This window comes from Cavia porcellus, unplaced genomic scaffold (assembly GCF_034190915.1).
Source record: "Cavia porcellus strain 051 isolate PalLab524CR breed Dunkin Hartley unplaced genomic scaffold, mCavPor4.1 scaffold_1, whole genome shotgun sequence".
In the NCBI taxonomy this organism is placed as follows: Eukaryota; Metazoa; Chordata; class Mammalia; order Rodentia; family Caviidae; genus Cavia; species Cavia porcellus.
The window spans coordinates 194481131-194494885 of record NW_026947484.1 but is presented as its reverse complement, the minus strand read 5'-3'; the positions used below and the strand labels follow the sequence as shown (position 1 = coordinate 194494885).

Below are 13755 nucleotides of genomic sequence, written 5' to 3'. Positions count from 1 at the left end.
AGTCATGCGGATTAGGTGGTAAACCTCTTGACTAAAGGAATGAGTACATTATGACCTTTGTGTCTCTAGAAATCCTGTGCTTGGCCTAGAAACTGCTTTTACTTCTGTCAGGACTCTAGAGCCTGCTAAAGCTCATTCCTCAATAGTATTTTCCAGGTCTCAGACAAAGATTTGTGTGTCTCCTACATACCAAGACTCAGAAGCTACAGTTGGCCTCTTCCTCCATTTTGGATTATCCATAAGTCATAAAATGCTCTCAAGCACCAGTTCTCAATCCTAGCTGCATATTAGAAACAACTAGAAAACATTTTAAAACATCAGTATCCAGGCTCTATCTCAGCAATTCAGTCAGTGGCAGTGGATAAAACAATCGCAGTCTGTGGGAGTGGGTAAAACTCTTCAGGTATAGCCACATGTGATGGGACATGCTTGTAATCATTGCACACTGGGAGGCTGAGGCAGGAAGATTGCAAGTTCCTAGGCAACTTAACAAAATAGTGAGACTCTGTCCTAAAAAACAAGGGCTGGAAATGGAGCCCAGTGAGGGCTGCAGATCCAATCCCCAGTGCCCTGGCCTCACAGAGAAGGTTCTATATGTAGGGTGGATATGGAGCCCAGTGAGAGCTGCGGGTCCAATCCTAGTGCCCTGGCCTCACAGAGAAGGTTCTGTATGTAGGGCTGGAGATGTAGCCAGTGAGGGCAGCGGTTCCAGTCCCTAGTGCCCTGTCCTCACAGAGAAGGTTCTATATGTAGCCAGCATTGCAGACCATTGTGTAAGAGGCTAAGAAACTCGGGTTGAATTCCGAAGTTACAGAAATTCTCAGGGAGTTACCCAAACCTGCCCCACCGTTTATCCATCATTTAAAATTATTTAAATTGTATTATTTGTGCCAGGCATGGTGGCTCAGGTCTATAATCCCATCACCTAGGAGGGTGAAGCAAGAGGATCACTATAGGTTTGAGGCCAGCAAAGTTCAGGGCTTCTGGCCTGCACTTTATAGTGAGACCCTGCTTCAAAGACGGACAGATAGATAGATAGATAGATAGATAGATAGATAGATAGATAGACAGATATATAGATACACTGATTGATTGATTTACCTGGAGTGCTTGAACCTTGCCATATGAAATATAAACAAAGATAGATAGATAGACAGATAGATAGATAGATAGACTGATTGATTGATTTACCTGGAACGGTTGAACATGTGAAATATAAATAACTGTTGAATAATGACACTCACCTTTAAAGAGATGTGCCTAAATGTATATCTCAGAGACTTTTTGTCAAAAGAGGGACAAAAAAAAAAACAAGCTCTTGTTCCAATATTGTTTCGTGTTCAGTTTTAAGAGTTAATAGAGCTGGATTCAGGGTCACATATAAAGTTAAGAATCCCAAGCTGGACATGGTGGTGCCTACCTGGAAGCTCAGCATCATAGGAAGCTCAAGCAGGAAGGCTGCAAGTTAGTTCAAGCAGGAAGGCCTGGACAGCCTTAGCGACTTATGAGACCATGTCTCAAAATACAAAATAAAAAGGGCTGGGACTATTGCTCAGTGCCGAGACTTTGCATTAGTCCTTAGTATCATAATCATTATCATTGTCTCGGTCAGACTACATTATAGGCACCTGTGCTATGGTTTTTTAGAGGGGAGGGATTGCATAAAATTCTGTCACCCAAGGGATTTAGATTTGCCTCAGGTTCCCTTTTAATTTCCAAGGGATTATAACTTGCCATCTCTTAAAATTCCCTCTACAAAAAAAAATTGTAGAAGTTCCCAAACATATTTTTAAAGTAGTTGGGGGGGGAGGGGGGCTGGAGATTTAGCTCAGGAGCATAAACACCTGCCTAGCAAGCGTGGGGTGGCAGGTTCAATCCAGTACTAAAAAAAAAGAAAGAAAGACAGTATTGTATGGTTGCCTGGTTGTCTGCTCTGCAGAGGGCGTTGTTTATTTGAATTTACAAATTCTATTCTGTAAGGTTTTCTCCTCCTGGCTTCATTAATACAGTTCCTGTAAAGAGCATTCTGCTCAGAGACCTGAATAGACCCGCCCCCTTCCCTGGCTCCCTCAGTTGCTTACCACCATGCCCTACCGTGTCTCCTCACTGTTCCTGATGTACCCCCACTGGCTGGCCACTGCCTCACTAGCTGGGCAGGCCTAGTAGATTTCGGTTCTGTTGGCATGGAATCTGATCTCCTGTAGGACTCTTGGGCCTTCCACCATCACCTGAATGCCAGACTTTTTTCTCCCCCACAGACGGCTGCCAGTAGGCCAGTGTCATATTTGAAAATGTTATCAGTCCCAAATAAAACCAGTCTTTTGACTTGGGCTTTAGTTTTCTGGTTAAATGTCCTATGATGTCCTAAATAGTTTCATTACTTTGAATATTTGTTTTTCTTTTTTAGATGGGGCCTTACTTACATAGACCAGGCCGGTCCTGAAACTTGGATTCCATGTCTCAGCCTCAGTGTGCTGGGATTGTAGGTGTGCACCACCAGACCTGGCCTGATTGATTGTTCTCTTTTTGAAAGGCCTTGGACTGATGCGCTGAATCACAGCACCAACCTCCCTCCCTTCCTTAATCAAGTTATTATTTAGAAACAGACCCTTGGGAAGTTGTCCGCACAGGCTGCAACTTAGTTTTTTTTGTTTTTTTTTGACACAGTGTTGCTGTATAGTTCAATCTGGCCTGAACTATGTCATTACGTAGCCTGGCCTGGCCTTGCACTCATGGCAGTCCTCATGCCTCAGCCTCCAAGCTCCGAAGTGCTGTGAACACAGGCTTGCACCTCCATGTCCAACTGGGCTGAAGCTTTTAACCCTACATTTATTTGTTTTTGTGGTACTGGGGATTGAACCTAAGGCTATCACATTTAGGTACATCTGTAGCCCTTTTTTGATTTTTTTATTTTGAAATAGGGTTTTGCTAAGTGCTGAGCTTTAGAGAAATACTAAAACATGTAAGACCCAGTTGAGGCAGCTTTGTTTTGGTTTGGATAGATGGTATGATTTATTCACTGTAGCTTTTCTGTTTTTCAGTCTCTGCCATCCTGGACCCTGCCCACCCTGCCCTGCGTTTATGACTAAGACATGTGAATGTGGACGAACCAGGTAAAGTTAAAATTGTACTCTAAAGAAGACTTCAGTTTCCACATGCATGATTTACTTGTGAATTTTCAAAGCAAAAATTAATTAGTAGATATAGACAAGTAGTAAGTGTAATAAAATGATCCTGTGACAGTGGGTTGGTTCCAGGCGCCTGGGTGCTTAGTCCCTTCCACAAAATGGTTTAGTGTTTGCATATAACCTGCACGTATCCTCCTGTGTACTTTAAATCATCTCTACATTGCTCGTATTACCTAATACATGTAAATATCATGTAAATAGTCATTCAGTTATGTTGTTTAGGGAATAATCGCAAGAAAGAAGTCTTTACATGTTCAGCTGGATATAATTTTTTTAAAAAGTATCTGCTCTTGGTTGAATCTGTGGGTATAAAACTGACATGGAGGGCCAATTGTGGGACTGTTCTGCATTTATTTATGCCACTAGTCCTGTTTCACAACATTATAGTTGATTGAGAAGTTGTATGCACAGTGAGATTGTAAAATTACCCATTCAGTGAAATTCCAAAGTGACAAGAATTTTCTTAATCTTCTAATGGATAGCAAAACCAGGAGGTGAGCCTAGGCTTAATAAGGTCCAGGAGGCAGGTACAGTTTTCTCTGTGCCCAGCATAGTGTTCTGCTGGCATCTAGATTTCTCAGTAAATATTGTTGCACGGAAGAATAAATAAGCCCAGTAATTGCGCCCTATTATAATGCAAGTTCTCCCGCATCTTCAGTGTAAGCCCTACTGATAGCTGTGGAGTACCTCAAAGGCTCAGGAAGAGCTTAAAATGATTGCTAGACTCTGAGACTAAATGAGACCATGCACATACTCAGGGATGTGCTTTTGTAGCAGTGTGGCCTGTGAGACACATGCAGTCACTCTGGTCAGAAGATCAGATGTGGGGTCTACTGCATAACTTGTTGATCCTGGGCAAGTTGAACAGTTTTGTGAGCTTTATTCTTCTTATCATAAAACTAAATAATAAGCCAGGCGTGGTGGCTTACGCCTGTAATCCTAGCACTTGGGAGGCTGAGGTGGGAGGATCGTTGTGAGTTCAAGGCCAGCCTGGGCTGCAAAATGAGCTCAAGGCCAGCCTGAACTGCATAGCGAGACCCCATCTCAAAAAAGACAATTAAAAAAAAAATTAAATAATAGTGTCTATCTCAAGAGGTTGATGTTAAACATGATGCTAGGCATATGGTTGTATAATAGGCTGATGATAGCCATTATGTTGATCATCTGTACATTAGTCATCTATGTATTAGAACAGTGACCTTGTTCTGTAATTTTTACTTTAAAGAGAATAAAACCAAGCAGAATAAAACAGAGTAAAGCCAATCAAAACAAAACAGCATGACGCAGGATTTCAAAACAAGATCATAGGAAGTCAACAATGGTTACCATAATGCATCTTGTCTTCAAAATAGCTGTCTGTACCTTCAGACATAGTAAAATCAAGCAAAACAGAATAGAGCCAATAAAAACAAAACAATGAATGCAATATAGGACTTTAAAGCAAGATAACAGTAAATCTAAAATGGCTACCATAGTATAACTTGTTGTCTTTGAAATAACTGCTCCTACCATCAGATACAATAAAATCAAACAAGATAAAACAGAATAAAACCCTACCAAACAAAACAATGAGAATGATCCAGGACTTCAAAACAAGATAACAAGATAATCCCTATTAACAGTGACTACCACCTTCACAAGGAGCTCCCCATACACACTACATTGCTTATTGTTAGCCTCTGAATAGATGATCAGACCACCAGCTTTAGGCTACAAAGTCAGTGAAACACTAAACACTACAAGCGTTAAGCTGTGTTTCACCTTGGTAGCTTTCCTCTCAGCCTGTGTTTCTCCAGATCAGCCAGTCCCTGGAAGTGGAGGGGATGTTGACTCTTCTTGTCTCTCAGCCCACATGCCGGAAGGGGCTGGCATCTGGTTCTCCTCCTTGTGGCCTGCATATGGCACCAACTTGCAGGGAGGTCTTGGCTTTTTGTTGGCTTCTTGTTCTCCCCCATGGTCTGCAAATGGCGCTGGCTCAAAGGAAAGGGCTGGTGTCACATGGCACCAGCTTGCAGGAAGGACTTGGCTTTGAACAATGACTTTTTATTTTTACTTTATTTCACTTAATTATCATTGAAACAGGGTCTGTTTTAAGATGAATCTTGTTATTTTGACCATACTGGCTTCAAAGTCATGATCTTCTTGCCTCAGCTAGGTTACTGGGGGGGTGCCACTACATCCAACTTTTAAAATAAAATAAATTATTGCAATAGGATTAAAGGATGGAATAAAAGTCTTCTTGCAGGAGAGTAGACTTTAAGTATTAAATCCTAGAAAGAGATCAAAGACATGGTCTAAAAGCCCATAAATCTGCAAAATTAACATGTTTATTAGAACAAAACTAGAGTGATTTCTGCACTGTGAATCAAAGTGAGATCTAGTAACATAGCAACATAAAGTGCCAGCATGCTGAGTCCCAGGAGAAGCTTATTTTGTTTTCAGTCTGTGTCTAAGCTGGATACCTTTCCTCCCAGTCCACAAGGGGGAAACTGTAGGCAAAACTAGGACAACAGTCTGGATCTTCTAGCCTTCATCTCCGGTCTTTCTTCCCTCCCACATGCTGCTTCATGGGATTCAGATGAAATCACATAGAACAAATTCACAGGAATAGCCTTCAGTATCGCATTGATCAGAAAACTTAGGATATGAAAGCAATAAAGGAGAGGAAAGAAAATGAAGGAGAGAGTAATGAAGGATATAAAAATTGGGGGAAGGAGATACAGGAAAAAAGTCAGGCAAGGGCTGGTTGTGGTGGCACAACCTGTAATCCCAGCACTCAGGAGGCAGAGGCAGGCAGGTCATTATGATGAGTTCAAGGCCAGCCTGACTACATAGCAAGACCCCATCTCAAAAACATGGAGGGGGCAACAGTATCAAAAGAGTTAGTAGATTTTAAGAAAAGAATTTGGCCTTCAGTATTGGTTTAGCTGTGCAGCAGAATCGTTTGGCCTGATGTCTTTTTTTTTTTTTTTTTTTTTTTTTTTTTTTTTTTTTTTTGGTCTTTTTGAGATAGAGTCTTGCTATGCAGTCAGGCTAGACTTGAGCTCAGTTTATAGCACAGGCTGGTCCTGAACTCACAAAGATCCTCCTGCCTCAGTCTCCTGACTGATGTCGTCTTTACATCTACTTTCTTCACAGGCACACAGTTCGCTGTGGTCAGGCTGTCTCCGTCCACTGTTCTAACCCATGTGAGAATATTTTGAACTGTGGTCAGCACCACTGTGCCGAGCTGTGCCACGGGGGTCCGTGCCAGCCTTGCCGGGTCCTACTGAATCAGGGTAAGTGTGTGCACACCAGCTGGCAGTCCTGGTGGGCTTTTCTGGAGCTACATAAATTATATTGCAGTAAAACTATTTTTTAAAAATCCACAGTGAGAAAGGAGGATCAAAGAGAAGGGGGAAAAGTCCAAACCCAGAGTGAGGTACCTGTCTACCCTTAATAGGATAGCTAAAATAAAAATAATGACCAAATGGTGGCAAAATGAAAACAACTGGAATTTTCATACATTGCTGGCAGGTGTGTATAATGGCACAACAACAACTTTAGACAAGTTTGGTGTTTTTTTTTTTTTTTTAAGTCAATCTGTGTATCTTATGACCTGTGCGCATAAGTGATAAAGAGACTTTCCAGGGGTACATATTCACAGGAACCCCAAGCCAGAAAACTGAAATATTCGGGGGTGTGGGGGGAATAGATAAAAGTATGTGTGTTTCTTTTGTTTTTTTCTTTCTTCCTTTTTTTTTTTAATGCTGGGGATTGAACCTAGGACCTCTGCAGTGAGTTTCATCCCCGGCCCTTTTTTCAGTTTTCTGTAAATGGCAAATATCTCCGAAGTATTTTGGCCATGCATAGTTGTCTTCTCAAATGGTACTTCTTCTAGCCTTTCAGCCTTTTGTAGAGATTTAATAAGCCTTCCTTGCAGGTACTCATTCATGTGTGGATAAAGTGCTGAGCAAACATAAGGTGGGCAACAGAGCCCTTCCTCCAGACTGTCGTTGGTTCCCTAGCAGTATCCACCCAGCTGGGACTCAAACCCTTCTGTCACCACCTTGTGCCTAAGTACAACAAAATTTTTTTGGTATTACACTCAGATTATTTCCTAATTGACCAAAGGCTCCATTTTGTTTTATTGACATAATTTTCTTACCCTTAACTGATAATATTACCTCTGAAAATAGGCTGTGTCCTGTATGAGCAGAAATTTAGCAAAGAAAAGCCTGTTCATGGAAGGTCCTAGTTGCTAGAAGTTGTTTATCAATTTATTGATTTCACAAATACTAATTTTCTCCTATATCTGTATTAATTTATCTGATAAGTGCTTATTGCATCCAATTAGGTTTTATTTTGTTTTGCAATACTGGTGATTGGATGGTAGGCAAGCACTCTACCACTGAGCTATACCCCCAGCCCACCCAAAGTATTTGAAACTTTTTGCTCCATGTGACTACTCAAATATGATTACTTCAGATTTAACAATAGCATACAAATAATGAAGGATTATATGCTGCTATGATAATTTAAATACTTTTAGTAGCAAAGACGTTTCCGTATCCATTTTGCGTGAACTCCGTAAAAGCATCTAACCTATGCTGCTTGTGTGATGTGAGGATAGGGTCCAGGTGTCAGCCCATCCCTGTGACATCTCCCAGGGAGCCTCAGAACCCATGGTATTCCACCGTGGCATTATGAACCAGAGGGTAGGCTCTATGCATTTTAATGGTTGTGTCATGTGAATGCTGCTCTCATGATGTGCTGCAGTGGTACTATGGGTACTGGCAGTTTAACAAGGCCTTTTGTATTTATTACTGTATTAAGCTCTGAGTTGGATCTTAGACCTGCATTCATTTCTGCATCAAATCTGATCAGCATTTCAGTGCAAAGCATGTTGTGTTCTCTTTATTTTTTCTCTTCCCTCTTTTCAACACAGGGGATTGAACCCAGAACCTTCTCGCTGACCTGCCCATTTTTATTTTTTTTTTTATTTTATTTTATTTTTTTATTTTGAGACAGGCTGTCACTCAGTCATTAAGTTGCCCAGCTAGATTTAAACCTGGTACTCCTCCTGCCTCAGCCTCCCAGAGTGCTGAGATTATAAGCATGTGACACCTTACCCAGCTACATTTTGTATCTTCTTATAGAGTGTTAGGAATATTTAAGAACACGTACAAGTTACTAATCTGTTGATTTTGGAATTGTGTCAATTTCAAGTATGCTACTGTGGCAGCACACCCCGAGATGTTTTATGTGGAACAGACACGGGAAAGTCTGATGGATTTGGGGACTTCAGCTGTTTAAAGATATGTGGCAAGTAAGGTCTTACATTTTCTTCAGTTAGAATAAAGCTGTGTTTTATGCAACAGTTGTTTGATAGTCTGTTGTTTTTCTTTATAGGGACTTGAAGTGTGGGAACCATACATGTTCTCAAGTGTGCCACCCTCAGCCCTGCCAGCCTTGCCCACGGCTCCCCTATCTGGTACGCTTTTGCCCGTGTGGCCAAACTCCTCTCAGCCAGTTGCTAGAACTAGGAAGTTCCGGTCGGAGAACATGCATGGATCCTGTCCCTTCATGCGGAAAAGTGTGTGGCAAGCCTCTGCCTTGTGGTTCCTCAGGTAACTGGTTGGGATGAAGCTGGCTTTAAAGTATTCCTTTAAATAGCTGTTTGGCAGCAATAATGCTTTGGCAAAGTGAAGAGGTGATGAGATCACAGGTTCTTCTGTTATGACCAGATTTGTGTAGGTACTTAGGAAAAATCTTCATCCAGATATACATATGAAATATTTATTAGCCCAGGTGATCTCTCCAGTTCAGGTATTTTATTGCCAACTGTGAACAGCTATGCTGAGACACTACTTCGGAGATTATGATTTCTTTCAGCAACCTACTCTACAAAAAACATCATATTTTCTTTTACTAATCCAGAGTTCAGCAAGTGTTTAAATGCTTTTTCCTGTGATTAGAACATGCTAAACTAATTGGATGAGATGTTTTAAGGACTACAATGATATTTCAGCCTTCGAGACCAAAGAATATCATTCTTTCTAACCATTTCCCATATAGCTGAGCTAACACCTTTTGAGCAACAGTTTAGATGAAGACTTTTCTAGAATTTATATTCTCTTCTCTAAACAGGTTTCTGAATTTCTTTCCTCTTATTGGCTCAGTCATTATTTTCATGAACTTGGTACTGCATTAAACTTAACACAATGATTGCTTCAGGGCCTGCTACCGTTTCTCTAGCTAGTCGCCCCGTACCCGTAGGCAGTTTGTATCGTTTGATATTTTTATTTTCTTGTCAGTATTTTTAGCGTGCCTGCCTGCCCACTTTTAGTAATTCCCTTTTTTCTTAATAGTGGTTTCTAATTACTTACATACAAGGATAAGGAAAAAGTTGGTTGGAATTAGATATAGTTTGAGTTTAACAGAGTCCTTCTAACTTAGTCTTTGGGGACATACATGGACAGTTTTGCAATGACTTGACAACCTCACTTTTTTTATCGGTACCAGGGATCGAACTCACGAGCGCCTGCTTGCAAGGCAGGTGCTTATGCCACTGAGCTAAATTCCCAGCCTGACAACTTCACTTTCTAGTGAGTTTAGAGGCAACTTAGGCTCTAATAGGAATAGGAAAGGTATTTCTGTAATTAATCATGCTTCTTAGGGAAAACTGGGCTCTTTAGTTTGGTTTCCACTGTATTGAAAGGAGAAATTTCAATTTTTTTTTTCTCCATACCAGCAGGAATGACTAGAGAACCCTACTTCTTTTTCTCAGTCTGATTTCAAAATTATATAGAGGGAAGAAATGCTCTCTCTCTGTGTCTTTGTTGTTGTTGTTGTTTGTGTTTTGTTTTGTTTTTGAGACAGTCTTGCTGTATAGTTCAGGTTGATCTTAAACTCACTGTACAGCTCAAGCTGACTTTAGATTTATAGCTGTCTTCTTGCCTCAGCCTCCCAAGTGGTGGTTACAGGCATGTGCCACCACGCCCAGCCTCTCCCTTATATTTTAGCTCAACTTCCAGCTGCATTAGGAAAAAAAAACAGTTTTCTCTTAGTTCTCTGCCTGCTATGAAATTTATATATGAAATGGAAATCAGATGACTTGTAAATCATGAAGGATGGTGGATGTGTGTCAGTCATGTAAGAATTTCATATGTAAAATGCCTCCCTACCTCAAGGCTTAGTCTACTGAAAACAAAAGAAAAAAGCAATGTAAAATGAATAATGCAGAGACTTGCTCAAGAGAAGAGGAGTAACTATTGAAAACAGGGCTTCGGGTGACCAGATTAAGGAGTTATAAAATAATCACTTTACCTCAGCAATGTTTTATTTGGTTGTTCTTTTCTTTTTTTCTTCAGAGCTAGGGTTAGAGCTCAGGGCCTCAGAGAGGCTAAGCCAGTTCTCTGCCACTAAGCTGCACTCTCAGCCCCTAGGCAGACTGATTTTTTATTTTTCTTGAATTTTGAAATTTTTTTACTTAATTTAAAAAATGGTTTTATGAGAATGTAATACAATATCATTATTAAAAACTTTAACCAGTATGGAAATACACAGAAGAAAATTGAGCTACTTCCATGCATCTCTTCCTTTGCCACTGGAAGCAATGTTGATGGATGGAGAACTTCCTAGGTAATCTTCTATATATCTATATGCCTGTATATCACACTAAAATATCTAATTTTTACATTTTCCTAAATGTAGCTGTACCTTGTATATTTTAATCCAGTTTGCTTTTTTCAGTTAATCATATATCTTGTAGCTATTCTTTAGTTAGTATTTTTCTAGTTTCTTAAAAATTTAAATTCTTTTGGGAATATCCAACTTTGTGAATAAATTTTAAAATGTGTTTATATTTTACTCAGGGTTCTTTTTGAAAGTGCAAATTTTATCCATCTTTAGTGTGCAAAAAGAGCTGGCAGAGCAGGTTAATATCATAGACACTATTAAAAATTTTGGAAATGGTCTAAAAGTGTATAGCTCAGTGGTAAAGCACATGCCTCACATGCACAAGGCCTGAGTTTGTTCCCAAACACCACAAAAGGGAAAAACAAAAGCAAACATCAATGAATTTTGGTTGGGGCTAAAGTGTACCTCAGTATTAGACCACTTTGCCTATCGTATACCCAGCAGGTTTTTAATATGTAAAATGTTTTTGCCAGGCATGGTGGCACATGCCTGTAATCCCAACACTCGGGAGGCTGAGGCTGGAGGATCGTTGTGAGTTTGAGACCAGCTTGGGCTACAATGTGAGCTCAAGGCCTGCCTGAACTGTACAACAAGACCCTGTCTCAAAGAGACAAAAAAAAAAGTAAAATGTTTCTGTTGTTTGTTCGTTTGATTTGATATGGAGCTTGAATCTAGGGCCTTTATACTGACATTATATTCCCAGATCTCTATTATCTTATAGTTCAAGACCAGTTCTAAGTTGCTAAATTGCCCAGTCTGGGATAAAACTTCCAATCTCCTGTCTTAGCCTTCCAGAGTAGTAAAATTACAGGCATGGGCCACTATGTCTAGCTTTGTGTACAAGTCTTAAGTTGAGTTGGACTGAAGAGCTTACAAGAAAGATAAGGATAAGTCTGTGGCTGGAAGTAGTACTGATTCAACTTATCCAGACCTAGCCTATTTGTAGAAAGCTTTTAGGTCTTTTAGTATCTCAGCCAATAGGAAATCTTTATGTCAGAGATACAGCTTCGGTATAAGAGATGATAGGTGCAGTTCCATATTCAAGATGGTAGCATAAGGGGCTCCCTATGGATCCACTCCCTAACAAAATAAGCAAGGCTACAGAAAACTAAAGTTTCTGAGCTGAGTGTGGTGGTACACGCCTGTACCCCAGCACTCAGGAAGCTGAGGCAGGAGGATTGCTACAAGTTTAAGGACAGCCTAGGCTACAAAGTGAGTTCAAAGCCAGTCTGGACTACATAGCAAGACTCTATCTCAAAGATACCAAAAACATTTCTGGAAATTGTCCTACATCAAATAAAGAGGTATTTATTAAAATCTACTGAGGGGCTGGGGATTTAGCTCAGCGGCATAAGCACCTGCCTTGCAAGCAGGCAGTTGTGAGTTCGATCCCTGGTACCGATAAAAACGAAAAAGACCAAAAAAAAAAAAAAAAAGAAAAAAGAAAATCTACTGAGAGTAGCAAGAGTCTATGGCATTTGAGCTGCACCCCATTTATTCCCTCTTCCCTTCAGCTTGACAAAAGCTCCACTCAAAATGAATATAAAATAGGCATGGTGGTTCTGCCTATAGTTCCAGAAGTCTGGGAAGCTGAGGCAGGCAACTTAGCAACTTGGTGAAACCCTGTCTCAAAATTAAAAATAAAGGGTCAGTATGTAGCTCAGCACAGAGCACCCCAGCTTCAGTCCCCATTTCGGCCACACACACAATGGTGACTGTGGCCAGGAAGATGTGACTCTCTCCCCTTGGCTCCCAGGCAGTGACTGTCATATCTCACTGAGAGGGACAGACTGCTAACATGTCTTATCCCTCCAATGTCAAATTAAAAAGGCTGAATTTCTGGGGAATGCAATGGGGAAGTTCGAGGCTCTTGTCCTCCACCAGGCCCTCACCTGTAGAACAGAGCTTTGCAGCAGAACACTGAATCCACGTGATCCTCACCGCAACTCTCATAGAGCTTCCACCTCCAGGAAGACCGAGGAACCGCAAGACCCCAGAGGCTACCGGCCCACCTAGAACTCTGCCTAGAACTCTGCGTATTTTTCTCAGGGGTGGAGGCAGTCCATGGGAAGAGCTCTCCAGAGTACTCCCCAAGTTAACTAACTGACCGTTTTGAAATTGTGTGGGGGCTGAGGACCCCTTAGGAAATAAGAATAGCACCTTTGCAAGGGAAAGGGCTTGAGGAGTGAGGAGGAGAGGAAGTAGAATAGAGGCATACCACATACAGGAACCCGATAACCTCAATGAATGTGAACATTATGTACCGTAACAAGGATGAAAAGTGGGATAGGGGATTGGAGGAGGGAGGGGATGACAAGGGAAACCAGCTGTGGAGTGTACAGGTAACCACTCCCCAAGATGATGGTGAAGTCTGTGGACTGCAAATATGTACCGATAAAATAAACTCATTTAAAAAGAAAATAATAGCACCTCTTAATAAAAAGCAGTAAGCCAAAGGAAAGGCCAGAGCTTCACTAGAGAGAAGAACCAAGGAAGGAGACAGCTAACAGGAGCTCTACTGGGCTAGGGACAAAGACTCTTCTTGTCCAGACCTTCATGGATCACTCTGCTGAGTATTTCTGTGACAACATTGCTGGAAACATTAGAGCTAGGAGTTAATGAGCACAATCCCAAATGACGCACACAGTTTAGCAGAGGGATAATGGAATTCAAAATTTTTTGCCAGATATTTCTTTTTTTTTTTTTTTTATGTTTTTTGTTTTTTTTTTTTTTTTGTCTTTTTCCTTTTTATCAGTACTGGGGACCGAACTCACGACTGCCTGCTTGCAAGGCAGGCGCTTATGCCGCTGAGCTAAATCCCCAGCCCCTGCCTTTTTCCTTTTTATCGGTACCGGGAATCGAACTCATGACTGCCTGCTTGCAAGGC

The 13755-nt window shown here is 41.0% G+C and overlaps 1 protein-coding gene across 4 annotated transcripts in view; it reads left to right on the top strand.

The window, feature by feature from the left end:
- Nfx1 (nuclear transcription factor, X-box binding 1) overlaps positions 1–13755 on the top strand; it is a 66973-nt gene that overhangs the window by 21592 nt on the left and 31626 nt on the right. For all 4 annotated transcript variants that reach the window (XM_063226610.1, XM_003470831.5, XM_063226602.1 and 1 more), the window contains exons 6-9: positions 3042–3113; positions 6327–6466; positions 8397–8496; positions 8580–8797. In XM_063226610.1, coding sequence (XP_063082680.1) covers positions 3042–3113; positions 6327–6466; positions 8397–8496; positions 8580–8797 — 530 coding nt within the window. The remainder of the gene's footprint in view (positions 1–3041; positions 3114–6326; positions 6467–8396; positions 8497–8579; positions 8798–13755) is intronic.